At 41.4% G+C, this 17835-nt stretch overlaps 1 protein-coding gene across 5 annotated transcripts in view; it reads left to right on the forward strand.

The window, feature by feature from the left end:
* Positions 1-2300, forward strand: part of DCBLD1 (discoidin, CUB and LCCL domain containing 1) — a 68794-nt gene extending 66494 nt beyond the window's left edge. For all 5 annotated transcript variants that reach the window (XM_019929634.3, XM_019929635.3, XM_073789529.1 and 2 more), the window contains one exon: positions 249-2300. In XM_019929634.3, the coding sequence (XP_019785193.1) occupies positions 249-772 (524 nt within the window). In that variant the 3' untranslated portion in view covers positions 773-2300. The remainder of the gene's footprint in view (positions 1-248) is intronic.
* The last annotated feature ends 15535 nt before the right edge of the window (positions 2301-17835 follow it).

Here is a 17835-nt window from a genome sequence, read left to right on the forward strand (position 1 = left end):
ACCCCTAGGTGTGGTTAGAGGTTAGCTCCGCCTCGCTAGGCTCCTCGGAGCCTTGAGGCTTCCTAAAGCACCTGTGTAGTTATGTAAACCCCTAAGTGTGGCGTCTGTGCCTTTTACATCTTAATCTTTCTCTTCCTGCCCGGTACACGTCAGGCCCTCAGCAGATCACCCCCTCTAGATAGCCGGTTTGTGGGTGTATGGCGGGGGGGGGGGGGGGCGTGCCAAAACGTCTGCCCTTTGGGTTTCAGATTACCAGCAGCCTCTCATGATTGGCACCGGAACGGTCACCAGGAAGGGCTCTACCTTCCGGCCGATGGACACCGAGGCCGATGAGGCGGGGCCGGACGCCGAGGCTAGTGGCCACTACGACTGCCCCCTCCCGGCCGGCCGCCACGAGTACGCCCTGCCCTTGACCAACCCCGAGCCCGAGTACGCCACGCCCATCGTGGAGCGGCACCTGGCCCGGGCTCACACCTTCTCCGCGCGGAGCGGCTACCGCGTGCCGGGGCCCGGGCCGGCGCACAAGCACTCCCTCTCTTCCGGCGCCTTCTCCCCGGCCGCCGGCTACCAGCTGCCGCCGAGCCCCGCGCCCGCAGACCCGGGCTACGACAAGCCCAAGGGCGGCGGCGGCGGCGGCGGCGGCTCAGCCGCGGGGCGCGCCGATCCCGCCTATCAAAAGCCGCAGGTCAACCCTGCGACCAACGCTGCCTACTTGGCCCCCAGAGACTGCCTCAGACCCCTCAACCAGACGGCCATGACCGCTCTGCTGTGAACACACTGTGAATGAAAGCTGCTGTGGTACTGAGCTCCGGGCTGTGCGCGCGAGAGAGAGACTGAGTGAGTGCGCGCGCGTATATGGTTTAACAGGATCCTGCGGTGGAGTCGTAGAGGCACCCCCCCCCCCACCCACTGTTTACAGAATTGTGCAGCTGGTTTTGTCCTAACCCTTAGGGCGAGCGTCTGTTGGGTTTTATGGGGCTAGAAAAATGAAAGTTTTCAGATGGCATTTTTCGTTTCTCTAACTGTGATACCGAGCTGCTTCGGTGTAAAATGTGCAATCTGTACAGAATTGTATTTAACAAGAATTAAAGTAACTTAAGTTTGCTTGCGCAGATTTTGGTTCTACATGGAGGTTATGTAGGAGAATGCAGCTGTTGCAAAAACGTATATAAGAGTATGTTCACTTTTTAAAGATATTTTATCTGATAGTGTGTTAGCAGCAGGTCTGTTTAAACTTAATCTTGTTGTTATTATGGCTCATTTCCTTTCCTTTGATATCGAGAACTAAAAGCATTGTTAACAGTCTTCTCCTGGAAGGAATGAAATTACTTGAAGCAAGAAAAGCACACCACGGTGGTTGTTTGTTTGCAATTATGACTGTAGATTAAAAAGAACAAACAAACAAAATACACCACCTCAGCAGCTGCCAGTTCCTTAGACTCCACTTCAGGTGGGGATGCTCAGCGCCTGTGAAGGTGTGCAAGGTGCAGGGGGTCTCTGGGGCCTGCAGAGGCCTCGCTGCCCGCAGCCTGTGCGAGCAGGCTCCTGAGCAGCTGGCCTTCACACTGCTCGCTCACCTCAGGCCTGGCAGATACTTGCTTTCACATGCAAGTCTGCCTTTTCAAACTGTCTGCAAAGCCAAATGCTGAGACTTAACGGCAACCAAAACTGCTCTCTCAACAAACTGAATGAAGGTGGCACAGCAATTACGCTGTAAATTACTGTGTCAGATGCTTTTGTACCTCAGATTAAAAATATTGCTGAGGTCAGACACCCACACTTTTCATGACTTTCTTCAGAAATAGCACATCGTACTCTGAAACACAGAGAAGTTACTTGACGTGTTCTTACAAAAGTGACTGAGGCCAAATCTACATAGAGCTTTTCTACTGAGATGGTTGGAAACTGAACTAATTTTGTAAGAAAAAATGTCCCCTCGAGTATGTGTCTGTAATTCCAGATTAGCCCAGACTTCAGCTGTACCTCATGTTCAGTGGTTTTTACCTGAGTTTGCTTTGTGAGTTCATGGTGGGGGGATTTAACCTCTTTTGCCAAAGAGGAAAGTGTATGTTTGTTTGTTTTAATAGAAAATGTGGACCAAAAAGATCCTTTCCCTAAAAATGTATTATAATCCTATTTGCATGACTGACTTTCTGTGAAACATAGATTTTAGAATACTGAGGTGCTGGAAGGTCACAGCAGACGATCTGTGGTTATTGTGGAGGTTAAACCATTTACCTTGTGAGTTTACATGGTTTTCTACGATTACTAATTGCAATAAACTATGCCAAACCAACGTACATACCCCAGTCTCTCACTGGTGTCCTGCTTGCTGGGCTACTGAAGGCACTTGAGGCTTGCTCCATAGAAGTGCAAGTGGTGCAGTGGAAGGAGCATATCTGGCTTCCTCTGGTTGGTCCTAAGTTGGAACTGGGGACAAAAATTATGGAAGCTGTCAGTTATTAATAAAATCTTAGCGATTTGGGGTCGATTGTTTCATGCTTCCTGGATTGTTACAAAAAGTAACAATCTAGTCTACAACTTGTAGACTTCCTACAAGTCTGACTTACAGCAGGCTGCCGGGTTCTGGGCTGGCGACGATGGAGGATGAGTTGGTTTCCCGTGCTTACCGCTGTGCACTGCCAGCCACAGTTCCATTTTTCCTTATGGTATGGCCATGATCCATTTGTATATTCAGTTGGTCACTACATAACCCTAAGCCTCAGTTTCCTCATGTGTAACAAGGATGTGAATGTGCCTTCCTCCAAGGCTTACAGATAAGAATTAATTGTGACAACATTTGGGCTGTATATATTTTTAACATTAAAATATTAGTCCATAAAAACAGACTTCTTTATAGTGGGGCTGTGTCCATCTATCACATTTCTTCCCTGTATACATGATCTAATCATGACAGAAAGTGGGAGAACAGGACTTTGTTTTGGAACACCGCTTCCTCAGAATGGCCTACTGTGTAGCCTAGCATGGGCAGTGGAAAAGTCTGTCTGATACACGCAACACAGCCAAGCTAAACTAGAGGATAAGAGCAGGAAAATACTGTTTTTCTTTTCCACTGTTCTGCAACGTTAGCACATAAGATAAGGCAATTGTCTGTTTTTCTGCTATCAAATCCTATTGGGAGGCAAAGATTGCATTCTGTCACTTTTTACAATTGTGGTGGAAACACATCTGCTCTGACAGACAAGACTATGCAGTCCACAGAGGCTGCTGAAACTGTGCTCTGGGTTCTACTACTATGATTTACACTTGCACCAATATTTATAATCAGCCTAGAAAACCTCTGGAAAGGATGCTAGAGATTTTTCTGTGTTTATCTTACACTGCTTTAGATTCTTAGCAGAAACTAAAATCAAATTTATATTATATGCACAACTATAGACACCATGAATAGCCTTTCATAAAAACATCACCACAAGGCCTTTCATAAATACATACATCAGTTCAGCAATCCAAGTATAGCCACCAGCTTGGCCTCACTATTCTCAAAATGCTTCTCCTGCATTCATTCATGCACCAAATATTTATTAAGGTTCTGAGAGCAGTGCTCATCCTGTACTTACTTGAGTTAAGAGAGAGCACATGCCTAGGCTCTTGCCAGGAACGGGGAGGAGCTGAGTCCCACTAATGAGAAGCTAGGGTTGAATACAGTCCAGCTAGCAGTCCCTCCCCAAAACACAGCCCATCCAGTCACCCAGTGCCCCTCTCAAAGCCACACTGCTGTGTTCATGGCCCGCTACACATCTCTCATCTCCCACTATGGGTCTCTTGCCCAGCCTCTCCCTATTTTGGGAATAAATTCCCTTAGAGGCTTTAAAGATTTCTCACTCTGCTTTTTGGTATTCTGCAATTTTACCACTTTGTGTGGGGCTATAAATTCATTTGTATTCACTTGGGACTTGTGCTTCTAGAATCTTAGGATTCATCTTTATCAACTGTGAAAAGTCTCAGCCCCCTTTTTCCAATACTACTTACCTCTTTGCTGTTCTCTTTATTCAGTCCTGGAATTCCTGTTGGATGCTCATTGGACCTTCTCATTCTATCCCCCAGGTCTCTTCATCCCTCTTACTTTCCATCTCATTATCGTTCTGTGCTGCGTTCTAGGTAAATTCCTGAAAGACAACATGGCACAGTTGTTGAGTGCATGGTGGACAAGGCACCAGAACTTCTCTGCACCTGTTTCCTTGCTTGTTACCTGGGGGAAAAAAATACTCTCCCCCTACCTATGGCTGTTATAAAGATTAAATGAAGCTTTCAGAGCACCGTCTGGCCCACATGAAGCACTGTATAAGTATAAGATTACGTATTACACTCCAGTTTACTAATTCTCAGTTCTGCTATCTAATCGGCTGTTTAATCATTGAGGTTTTAATGTCAATTATAAAAAAATTTCTGGACGGTCTGCTGATTCTTTTTCAAGTCTTCCCTTTTCTACACTGTCTTGGTATTTTCTTTGGCTTTGATTCTTTCTTTTAATCATTTGAAACCTACTAATTTTACATTCTCTTTGATTTTTCTGTTATCTTCATCTCATTTAGAGTAAAAGCCAAAGTCTGTGCAGTGATAAGGCTCTGTCAACACTGTCCAGTAAAACTTTTGCAAGAATGGAAATACTCCCTGAGCTGCTCAGTAGGGTAGCCACCAGCCACCTGTGTCTATGGAGCACTTGAAATGTGGCTGGAGTGACTGAGGAATACATTTTTAATTGCTGAATTTTCATTTATTTAAATGTAGATGGCCACGTGTGGCTACTGTGTTGTACAGGACAAATCTGTGATCTGCACCCGCCATCATGCTGTCACCTCTCTGACCTCATCTCCCACTTCTCCCACCTTGTTTACCCCATGCCAGCCACGTGGGCCCTCTGGCTGTCACCTACACGTGCACTTGCTGTTCTCTTCCTGGGAAGCTCTTCCCCTGGATGGCTGCACGGCTTGTCCTTTTACCTCTGTCAAGTCTGTACTCCACTGAAACCTCCACAACCTCTTCCTTCCTCTCCCTGGCAGAAAACTGCACATTTCTCCTCTAACATATTTTCTATCTCCTTTCCTACTTTACTTTTCTCCTTAATGTGTGTCACTAATCCGGCACAGTTTTGTTTTCTTGCTTATTATCTGACTCTGCCACTAGACCACATCCCATGAGGGGAATGACTTTTACCTGTTTTGTTCCCTGCATACTCCCAGCACTTAGGACAGTGTTCAACAAGTATTTGCTCAGTGAATGAACAAGCAGAAGTTCTTGAGGCTCTGTCCTGTTTGTTGTTTCTACCGACTCTTGTTTGTGATGGTTTGTGTCTTTGTGTGGTCTCAGACTTTTGATTGTGAGCCATCCCTCAGCAGGGCTTTTTCCTCCTTGTGAAAACTTCATGACAATGTCCTTTCTGAGGGGTTTCGAATTTGTATCTGTCAGGTACACCAGGTAGGTCTGCCAGATAAAATACAGGATACCCAGTTAAGTTTGAATTTCAGATAAAAAACAAATAATTCTTTAGTTCAAGTATGTTCTGTGCAATGGGACAGATTTATACTAAAAAAGTATTCATGTCCTTTAACTTTTATTTGCTAAATCTGGCAACCCTAATACCAGGAGTATCACCCACCCTGCACCGGTTTGTATTTTAACTTTTGGATTGGCGGTTCCTAGACTATACTGAAAGTTTAGACCCAAGCCTGTGTGCAGCACAGCCCCCTGGTTTTAATTCCTCAGGGGAGACTGCCCTTGTCACCCAGGGTCATTCATTCATCCTTTGTTGTCTTATTGGGCAGATTTTTTTAGGTTCACTCTTTCACTGTTCCTGCCATGCCTAACCCCAAATCTTGTTTCCTATCCCTTCCTGGAGGTTAAATACCCAGCATCTAAGGAAATGAAACCCTCCCCAACCCCAGGATGCCCAGAGCCTCAGCTCTAGTCAGTGCTTGTCACTCTACTTGTCAGTTTCTTCTTTGATTCTGATACCTGGGTATTTCCCTTTATTTCTTAAGATTAGCTGGGCCTTTTAAAGAATTCTGATTTTATTTTACTCAGGAATTCATAGACAGTTTTTCTTATCTAGTCTGCCATCTTAGAATAATACCTCCCCAACAGACAGAAGATATCATATTTTTTGCAAATATCACAGGCTTTAGAACCATATAGAACTCAGGTTTAACCTGGGATTTAATCTTTTTAAATACATGATTTCAGGCACATTATACTGGTGTTAAATTAAACAAGGAGGACATGAGACTGATGTGGCTCTAATGCCATGGCAGCCTAGGTAAGCAAACCAAAATCTAAGCCTGTAAATAACTCAAGGTTATGAAATGGAAAGCTAAGGACAACCAATCACAAATAGCGAACTAGTCTTTACGCTGTAGACAATCAAATAATTTCCTTTCTTTGCTTCCATACTTTCTCTAATAAGTCTTTCTTCTGGCTCCTTTGGTGGAGTGCTCCTAACTACCTCCAGCTTGTCTTTACCCAATTAGAATCCATAAATGCTCAAACAAACTCTTAAAAATTTTAATATGCCTCGGTGTATCTTTTTTTTTTTTTAAGAAGATGTTGCGAGTAGGAGTTTTAGTAATTTATTTATTTATTTTTGCTGTGTTGTGTCTTCGTTTCTGTGCGAGAGCTTTCTCTAGTTGTGGCAAGCAGGGGCCACTCCCTATCGTGGTGCGTGGGCCTCTCACCATCGCGACCTCTCGTTGCAGAGCACAGGCTCCGGACGCGCAGGCTCAGGAGCTGTGGCTCACGGGCTCAGTTCCTCCGCGGCATGTGGGATCCTTCCAGACCAGGGCTCGAACCCGTGTCCCCTGCATTAACAGGCAGACTCTCAACCACTGCACCACCAGGGAAGCCCAACCTCAGTGTATCTTTTAACACTGGTGATTTCTAAACCCACTTCTTAATCCCTAAAGTGGAAAGGATTATAAAAGGGCTGTTGTGGGGGCTTCCCTGGTGGCGCAGTGGTTGAGAGTCCGCCTGCAGATGCAGGGGACACGGGTTCGTGCCCCGGTCCCGGAGGATCCCACATGCCGCGGAGGGGCTGGCCCTGTGAGCCATGGCCGCTGAGCCTGCGCGTCCGGAGCCTGTGCTCTGCAACGGGAGAGGCCGCAGCAGTGAGAGACCGCGTACCGCCAAAAAAAAAAAAAAAAAAAGGTGGGGGGGAGGCTGTTGTGAAGACTAATTATATCAGTGTTTTGCATAAACAGGTGATCAATAAATACTGCCTCCTTTTCTTTCTGCCCAATCTGAAGTCTAAATTGTCTTCCAACACCATTTCTTTTAGTCCTTTTCAAGTGGAGGCTGCCTTTTCTCTTCAACTATCCCACAATGCACACCTTCCTCCTGATTCCCACTTCCCCATCCACTCTCTTTCAGCCCCATGCAAAACTCTCTGCCTTTATGATACTCGTGCCGGCTAGCTCTACCACCTTTTCTTCTCCGTGTGTCCCCTAATATCTTCCAAGCCATTTTCCCCATTGACTGAGGACTGTCACCTAGCTCAATTCTCCGTTTTTCCTCTGTTAATCATGTTGAACAGTTCAGTGTCCAACATGGTCACTTGTATGATTTTTTGACATTTACTCTAGAAACCTGCAGTTCACTTAAACCACCTCCACACACGTCCACACTTGTTATCAGCAAGAACTCCAGCTCTGAAATCTTAATAATTCTGTCTCTGCTCAAAACCTCCAATTCTTCTGATTCCTCACCTTTTATACTACTTATTCATTGATCTCATTAAGAGATTTAATTTAATTTCTTTAATGCCTAGATCCAGTCATTTTCCTCTGGTTGCTAAGCTTTTTCAGTTGCCTCTTCTTCCCCATCCATCACTTGAACTGTCTTGTCTGGGCATTTTCACTCTATAGTCTCTCCTGGACTGCCAAACCTGAGGCCCCGACAATGTAAGTGCCCTTCAGGAAACCATCTTCACATCTCCATCACCGCAGCAGAAAAACACTGTGTAACTATTCACACAGGGGCTCTTACCAACTCCCAGTTTCCAATTTACCTGGGGCTCATTACTCCTCAACCCTTTCACTTATCTTGGATCCACTTCTTTTTCCATCTCTCAGCAGCTATTCCAAAGCAATGCCACTCTGCACAGTTTCCCTTTACTCTGAGATCTTGCCACCTCCTTCACCTAGGAAAGTCATTAAAATCAGATCCTACAACTACCTGTCCATCCCTCTTCCCACAAAAAGCTGTATCTACTCCAATCCTTCCCTCCTGTGTCGATGGAAAAGGTGTTTGAAACCTTCACCCACTGCCTCTCCCTCACCTCTGATTTCCCTCCAATTATTTCCATTTCCCTTATTTTCAACTTCTCCCTCTGAACTGGTATCTTCCTCTTGACCTATAAACTTGTTCAAATCTCACATATGTAAAGAACTCTCCCTTAATATCCCAAGCCCTTCTAATTACCTGTCCTCTTTCTTCCAAGAGCGATCTAAGCCTAGAATTTTCATATGCTTTATCTCCCATTCTTTTTTCTAATGGAATTTTTATTTTCTATAATAACCCTTTCCATTTGTTCAAGCCTTCTTTTGCATCCTTTCAGGGCATTTTAAATGGTCTTCATATTACTAGTACACATTTTTGGTTTAATTTATGCTTAGGTGTTTTTTGTTGTCATTGTAAATGATCCCACGCCCCTCCTTTTATATATCAAGAACCACTATGGCCCTAGTGGAAAAAAGCATGAATTCTGGGACTAGCCTGCCTGGGTTCAAATTCTGCTCTAGTTGTGTGACCAAGAAAATGTTATTTTACCTCCATCTGACTCCATTTCCTTATTTCTAAATGAAGATCATAATAGTATATACCTCATGGGGTTATGGTGAACACTGCAAGAGTTAATACATGTAAAACCTTTAGAACAGTGCCTGACCCACGATAAGCACTATGTTGGTATTAGCAGTTACAGACATATATATTTGAATATATAATTAATTTTTTGTCCTGATTGATTTGTTTACACACTGCTCCTTTACTAAATTCCTTATTTCTAGTAGTTTTTAGTTGATTTAGTTTTTTGGGAATGTGATCATGATGTCTGCAAATAGTGCTGATGCAACCTCCTTTAAAATACTTATATGTACATTTAATTCCTCCAGTGCCATATTAAATGCTTCTAGTATCTCCCTACTAAACATGATGTTGGCTTTGGGGCATAGATTATGTTGGGGTATATGTTATTAGATTATGTCCCTTTTTTCCCCTCACCAAGAATGGGTATTGAATTTGACCAATGCCTTTTCAGCATCTATGGAATTAGAAGCAAATGATTTTCTTCCCTAGGATCCCTCTCTAGACCCAGCCAAATGATTAATTATACCAATAGATGCCCTAACATTAAACATTTGGTTATGGCATATGAGTCTATTAAACTGCTGCTGAATTCACAGTGATAACATTTCATTTAGAATTTTTGCATTAATATTCTTTTTCAAGATACCCTTTCAATTTTTTCTTTGTGCCAATCCTTATCAGGTTTTTTTAGCTTGACAAAAACAATTTAGAAGTTTTCTTCTCTTCCTAGGTTCTTCGCTTGCTAGGCATTAGAATTATCTGCCCTTTAAAGGTTTAGTAGTATTGCCCTGTGAAACTATATATTGGAGTAATTTGTCAGGGTTGGCAGCAATCTGACCATTTTTTTCCTAGAGAAATCTGTTTAGATTTTAAAACTTCAGTTTGGGTAAATTGTATTCTCTTAGAAAAGTTTTCAAATTTATTCATATGGAATTAAACAAAACAGTCTTTCGTTATCCTTTTAGTTCCCTCTGCTTTTATGGCTATTTCTCCCTTATTTCCTATTTTGTGCATTTGCCGTTAGTACTCTCCTTTTTATGACTGGTATAGCCAACAGTTTGTCTTTTCCCCCTGAAAAATCAGTTTTTAATTTTTTTTTTAGTTCTACTATTTTCCCACTTTCAGAAGCTGATAATCCACTTGTTACAGCCATAGGCAGAAGTAAAAATGCCCTTAACAATGGTGAGGATGACAATAGGAAGGCACCTAGTTACAATGACACTTCCCTGAATGTCACAAACATTGCTTACTAAAGAACTGGGAACCGTAGGCAGGCGCGCGCACACACACATACACACACACACACACACACACACACACACACACACACACACAGAACATTCGTGTGGGGGAGGAAGGGGAATGCTATAGTCTCAAGGATGGAGGACTCTACTTGTAACCTCAGAAGTTCTTGCATTCTAACAGTCACTCAACTACAAAGAAACTATTTCTACTGAAATCCAGGGCAGGTCAACCATCATTTTTAAAAATCAAAACAGCTGGACTTCCCTGGTGGCACAGTGGTTAAGAATCCACCTGCCAATGCAGCGGACACAGGTTCGAGCCCTGGTCCAGGAAGATCCCACATGCTGCGGAGCAACTAAGCCCATGTGCCACAACTACTGAGCCTGCACTCTAGAGCCAAAAGCCACAACTACTGAGCCCACATGCCACAACTACTGAAGCCTGTGTGCCTAGAGCCCATGCTCCACAACAAGAGAAGCCACTGCAATGAAAAGCCTGCGCACCACAACAAAGAGTAGCCCCTGCTGGCCACAACTAGAGAAAGCCCACGTGCAGCAATGAAGACCAACGCAGCCAAAACATAAATAAATTCATTAATAAAAAAAAAAATCAAAACAGAATCAATCCTAGGCTTCATCAAACCTTGCACTATTTAAGAGAACTAAAAATAATTATTGGGAGAGCAAGACTGAAAAACCAACAATTTCATCTGTATTTCCCTTTTCCCTCTTTGAATATGGCCTATTAAAGATAAACCAAGAGATGGATTTGAGTTCTGCCTCTGACACTTACTAGGTGTGTGACCCTGGAAAGTAATATCTTTCCTAGTTCTCAGTTTGTTCATCCTCATAATAAACGTTATTTTTTTTATAATCTTTATAAAGCCTTCCAGCTCTTAACAATAGGTGGCAGTAAAATATCACATTTGGAATCTTCTGCCCCCTGCTGGCATTTTAGCAAATTGCAAATTTTACCTTTCCAAAGCATTTACGTTCTGTTTTACGTTCTGTGTATCTAATTTTCCTTCTTATAGTCCATTCATCTATCATCCCTAGCCTATCAAAGGCTAAGGCTTTCTTTAACTTTCTTTAACTTTAACTTTCTTTAACTTGAACTTTAAAACAATCTTGTTACTTTTGCTGTTTAAATCTTCCTTCTCTCCTAGTTTCTTTGAAAGTTTTCTTGCAATCTCCACTATTGTGAGGGACTTTTATAATTTTCTTATGGTTCTATTTTTACTTTATAAATTTTGAGGCTAGTTAAAATTGGCATATACAAGATTAGCATTATTTTCACATTGGAATGTGAAGTAGCAGGATACAAAATTAATATACAGAAATCTGTTGTATTTCTTTACACTAACAATGAAACATCAGAAAGAGGAAGTAAAAAAAAAAAAATCCCATTTAAAATCACATCAAAAAACCCAAAAAACCCAAAACCTAGGAATAAATTTAACCAAGCAGGTGAAAGACCTATAAGCAGAAAACTATAAAACATTGATAAAGGAAACTGAAGATGATTCAAAGAAATGGGAAGATATCTCATGCCCCTGGATTGGAATAATTAATATTGCTAAAATGGCTATACTACCCAAAGCAATCTACAGATTTACTTATTTTTTTATACAGTAGGTTCTTATTAGTCATCAATTTTATACACATCAGCGTATACATATCAATCCCAATCGCCCAATTCATCACACCACCATCCCCACCCACCCACCGCTTTCCCCACTTGATGTCCATACGTTTGTTCTCTACATCTGTGTCTTTATTTCTGCCCTGCAAACCAGTTCATCTGTACCATTTTTCTAGATTCCACATATGTGCGTTAACATACGATATTTCCTTATTTCTTTCTGACTTACTTCACTCTGTATGACAGGCTCTATCTAGGTCCATCCATGTCTCTACAAATGACCCAATATCATTTCTTTTTATGGCTGAGTAATATTCCATTGTATATATGTACCACATCTTCTCTATCCATTTGTCTGTCGATGGGCATTTAAGATGCTTCCAGGACCTGGCTACAGTGCTGCAATGAACAATGGGGTGCAGGTGTCTTTGAATTATGGTTTTCTCTGTGTATATGCCCAGTAGTGGGATTGCTGGATCATATGGTAATTCTATTTTTAGTTTCTTAAGGAACCTCCATACTCTTTTCCATAGTGGCTGTATCAATTTACATTCCCACCAACAGTGCAAGAGGGTTCCCTTTTCTCCACACCCTCTGCAGCATTTGTTGTTTGTAGATTTTCTGATGATGACTATTCTAACCGGTGTGAAGTGATACCTCATTGTAGTTTTGATCTGCATTTCTCTAATAATTAGTGATGTTGAGCAGCTTTTCATGTGCACCTTGGCCATTTGTATGTCTTCTATGGGGAAATGTCTATTTAGGTCTTCTGCCCATTTTTTGACTGGGTTGTTTGTTTTTTCAATATTGAGCTGCATGAGCTGTTTTAATATTTTGGAGATTACTCCTTTGCTGATTCGTTTGCAAATATTTTCTCCCATTCAGAGGGTTGTCTTTTTGTCTTGTTTATAGTTTCCTTTGCTGGGCAAAAGCTTTTAAGTTTCATTAGGTCCCATTTGTTTATTTTTGTTTTTATTTCCATTACTCTAGGAGGTGGGTCAAAAAAGATCTTGCTGTGATTTATGTCAAAGAGTGTTCCTCCTATGTTTTCCACTAAGAGTTTTATAGAGTCTGGTATTACATTTAGGTCTTTAATCCATTTTGATTTTATTTTTTCTGTATGATGTTAGGGAGTGTTCTAATTTCATTTTTTTACATGTAGCTGTCCAGTTTTCCCAGCACCACTTATTGAAGAGACTGTCTTTTCTCCATTGTATATCCTTCCTTTGTCATTAGTTGACCAGAGATGTGTGGCTTTACCTCTGGGCTTTCTATCCTGTTCCATTGATCTATATTTCTGTTTTTGTGCCAATACCATACAGTTTTGATTACTGTAGCTTTGTAGTATTAGTCTGAAGTCAGGGAGCCTGATTCCTCTAGCTCCGATTTTTTCCCTCAAGATTGCTTTGGCTATTCGGGGTCTTCTGTGTCTCCATACAAATTTTAAGATTTTTTGTTCTGGTTCTGTGAAAAATGCAATTGGTAATTTGATAGGGATTGCACTGATCTCTGGACTGCATTGGGTAATATATTCATTTTCACAATATTGATTCTTCCAATCCAAGAACATGGTATATCTCTCCATCTGTTTGTGTCATCTTTGATCTCTTTCATCAGTGTCGTATAGTTTTCCGAGTACACGTCTTTTACCTCCTTAGGTAGGTTTATTCCTAGGTATTTCATTCTTTTTGTTGCAATGGTAAATGGGATTGTTTCCTTAATTTCTCTTTCTGATATTTTGTTGTTAGTGTATAGGAATGCAAGAGATTTCTGTGCATTAATTTTGTATCCTGCAACTTTACCAAATTCACTGATCTAGTAGTTTTCTGGTGGCATCTTTAGGATTCTCTAAGTATAGTATCATGTCATCTGCAAACAGTGATAGGTTTACTTCTTCTTTTCCAATTTGTATTCCTTTTATTTCTTTTTCTTCTCTGATTGTTGTGGCTAGGATTTCCAAAACTACGTTGAATAACAGTGGCAAGAGTGGACATCCTTGTCTTGCTCCTGATCTTAGTGGAAATGGTTTCAGTTTTTCACCATTGAGAATGATGTTTGCTGTGGGTTTGTCATATACAGCCTTTATTAGGCTGAGGTAGGTTCCCTCTATGCCCACTTTCCAGAGAGTTTTTATCATAAATGGGTGTTGAATTTTGTCAAAAGCTTTTTCTGCATCTATTGAGATTATATGGTTTTTATTCTTCAATTTGTTAATATGGTGTATCACATTGATTGATTTGCATATATTGAAGAATCCTCGCATCCCCAGGATAAATCTCACTTGCTCATGGTGTATGATCCTTTTAATGTATTGTTGGATTCTGTTTGCTAGTATTTTGTTCAGGACTTTTGCATCTATATTCGTCAGTGATATTGGTGTGTAATTTTCTTTTTTTGTAGTATCTTTGTCTGGTTTTGGTATCGGGGTGATGGTGGCCTCATAGAATGAGTTTGGGAGTGTTTCTTCCCTTGCAATTGTTTGGAAGAGTTTGAGAAGGATGGGTGTTAGCTCTTCTCTAAATGTTTGATAGAATTTACCTGTGAAGCCATCTGGTCCTGGACTTTTGTTTGTTGGAAGATTTTTAATCACAGTTTCAATTCCATTACTTGTGATGATGGGTCTGTTCATATTTTCTATTTCTTCGTGGTTCAGTCTTGGAAGGTTATACCTTTCTAAAATTTGTCCATTTCTTCCAGCTTGTCCATTTTATTGGCATAGAGTTGCTTGTAGTAGTCTTGTGATGCTTCGTATTTCTGTGGTGTCCATTGTAACTTCTCCTTTTTCATTTCTAATTTTATTGATTTGAGTCCTCTCCCTCTTTTTCTTGATGAGTCTGGCTAAAGGTTTATCAATTTTGTTTATCTTCTCAAAGAACCAGCTTTTAGTCTTATTGATCTTTGCTATCGTTTTATTTGTTTCTATTTCGTTTATTTCTGCTCTGACTTTTATGGTTTCTTTCCTTCTACTAACTTTCAGTTTTGTTTGTTCTTCTTTCTCTAGTTCCTTTAGGTGTAAGGTTAGATTGTTTATTTGAGATTTTTCTTGTTTCTTGAGGTAGGATTGTATTGCTATAAACTTCTCTCTTAGAACTGTTATTGCTGCATCCCATAGGTTTTGGATTGTCGTGTTTTCATTGTCATTTGTCTCTAGGTATTCTGTGATTTCCTCTTTGATTTCTTCAGTGATCTCTTGGTTATTTAGTAATGTATTGTTTAGCCTGCATGTGTTTGTGTTTTTTATGGTTTTTTCCCCATAATTTATTTCTAATCTTACAGCGTTTGGTTGGAAAACACGCTTAATATGATTTCAATTTCCTTAAATTTACCAAGGCTTGATTTGTGACCCAAGATGTGATCTATCCTGGAGAATGTTCCATATGCACTTGAGAGAAAGTGTAATCTGCTGTTTTTGGATGGAATGTCCTATAAATATCAATTAAATCTATCTGGTCTATTGTGTCATTTAAAGCTTGTGTTTCCTTATTAATTTTCTGTCTGGATGATCTGTCCATTGATGTAAGTGAGGTGTTAAAGTCCCCCACTATTATTGTGTTACGGCCAATTTCCTCTTTTATAGCTGTTAGCATTTGCCTTAGGTGCTCCTATGTTGGGTGCATATATAATTGTTATATCTTCTTCTTGGATTGATCCCTTGATCATTATGTAGTGTCCTTCCTTGTCTCTTGTAACATTCTTTACTTTAAAGTCTATTTTATCTGATATGAGTAGTGCTACTCCAGCTTTCTTTTGATTTCCATTTGCATGGAATATCTTTATCCATCCCCTCACTTTCAGTCTGTATGTGTCCCTAGGTCTGAATTGGGTCTCTTGTAGACAGCATATATATGGGTCTTGTTTTTGTATCCATTCAGTGAGCCTGTGTCTTTTGGTTGGAGCATTTAGTCCATTCACATTTAAGGTAATTATCAATATGTATGTTCCTATTACTATTTTCTGAATTGTTTTGGGTTTGTTTTTGTAGGTCCTTTTCTTCTCTTGTGTTTCCCATTTAGAGAAGTTCCTTTAGCATTTGTTGTAGAGCTGGTTTGGTGGTGCTGAATTCTCTTAGCTTTTGCTTGTCTGTAAAGCTTTTGATTTCTCCACTGAGTCTGAATGAGATCCTTGCCGGGTAGAGTAATCTTGGTTGTAGTTTCTTTCCTTTTATCACTTTAAATATATCATGCCACTGCCTTCTGGCTTGTAGAGTTTCTGCTGAGAAATTAGCTGTTAACATTATGGGAGTTCCCTTGTATGTTATTTGTCGTTTTTCCCTCCCTGCTTTCAATAATTTGCCTTTGTCTTTAATTTTTGTCAATTTGATTACTATGTGTCTTGGTGCGTTTCTCCTTGGGTTTATCGTGCCTTGGACTCTCTGTGCTTCCTGGACTTGGGTGGCTACTTCCTTTCCCATGTTAGGGAAGATTTCAACTATAATCTCTTCCAATATTTTCTCAGGTCTTTCTCTCTCTCTTCTCCTTCTGGGACCCCTATAATGCGAACCTTGGTATGTTTAACGTTGTCCCAGAGGTCTCTTATGCTGTCTTCATTTCCTTTCATTCTTTTTTCTTTATTCTGTCCTGTGGCAGTGAATTTCACCAATCTGTCTTCCAGGTCACTTATCCGTTCTTCTGCCTCAGTTATTCTGCTATTGATTCCTTCTAGTGCAGTGTTCATTTCAGTTATTGTACTGTTCATCTCTGTTTGTTTGTTCTTTAATTATTCTAGGTCTTTGTTAAACATTTCTTGCATCTTTTCGATCTTTGCCTCCTTTCTTTTTCTTTGGTCCTGGATCATCTTCACTATCATTATTCTGAATTCTTTTTCTGGGAGGTTGCCTATCTCCACTTCATTTAGTTGTTTTTCTGAGGTTTTAATCTTATTCCTTCATCTGGTACATAGTCCTCTGCCTTTTCATTTTGTCTGTCTTTCTGTGAATGTGGTTTTCGTTCCACAGGCTGCAGGACTGTAGTTCTTCTTGCTTCTGCTGTCTGCCCTCTGGTGGATGAGGCTATGTAAGAGGCCTGTGCCAGCTTCCTGATGGGAAGGACTCGTGGTGGGTAGACCTGGGTGTTGCTCTGCTGGGAAGATCTGAGTAAAACTTTAATATGCTTGTCTGCTGATGGGTGGGGCTGCGTTCCCTCCCTGTTCGTTGTTTGGCCAACTCCAGGAGGGCTTACACCAAGGAGTACTTCCCAGAACTTCTGCTGCCGGTGTCCTTGTCCTCGCAGTGAGCCAGAGCTGCCCCCCGCCTCTGCAAGAGACCCTCCAACACCAACAGGCAGGCCTGGCTCAGTCTCCTGTGGGGTCAGTGCTCCTTCCCCCTCAGTCCCGATGTGCACACTACCCTGTGTGTGCCCTTCAAGAGTGGAGTCTCTGTTTCTCCCAGTCATGTCCAAGTCCTGCAATCAAATTCCGCAAGGCTTCAAAGTCTGATTCTCTGGAAATTCCTCCTCCCATTGCCAGACACCCAGGTTGGGAAGCCTGACATGGGGCTCAGAACCTTCACTCCAGTGGGTGGACCTCTGTGATATAACTGTTCTCCAGTTTGTGAGTCACCCACCCAACGGTTATGGGATTTGATTTTATTGTGATTGCGCCCCTCCTACTGTCTCATTGTGGCTTTCCCTTTGTCTTTGGATGTGGGGTATCCTTGCTGAGTTCCAGTGTCTTCCTGACGATGATCGTTCAGCAGTTAGTTGTGATTCTGGTGCTCTTGCAAGAGGGAGTCAATCTACAGATTTAATGCGATCCCTATCAAAATACCCATGACATTTCTCAAAGAACTGGAATAAATAATACTAAAATTTATACGGAACCACAAAAGACCCAGAAAGTCAAAACAACTGTGAGGAAAAAGAACAAAGCTGGAGGCATAATCATTCCAGACTTCAGACAATACTACAAAGCTACAGTAATCAAAACAATACTACAAAGCTACAGTAATCAAAACAGTGTGGTGTTGGTACAAAAACAGACATATAGATCAACGGAAAAGAACACAGAGCCCAGAAATAAACCCACGCACCTATGGTCAATTGATCTACGCCAAAGGAGGCAAGAATATACAATGAAGAAAAGACAATCTCATCAACAAGTGGTGCTAGGAAAGCTGGATAGCTACATGTAAAT

The sequence above is a fragment of the Tursiops truncatus genome, chromosome 12, assembly GCF_011762595.2.
Source record: "Tursiops truncatus isolate mTurTru1 chromosome 12, mTurTru1.mat.Y, whole genome shotgun sequence".
Classification (NCBI taxonomy): Eukaryota; Metazoa; Chordata; class Mammalia; order Artiodactyla; family Delphinidae; genus Tursiops; species Tursiops truncatus.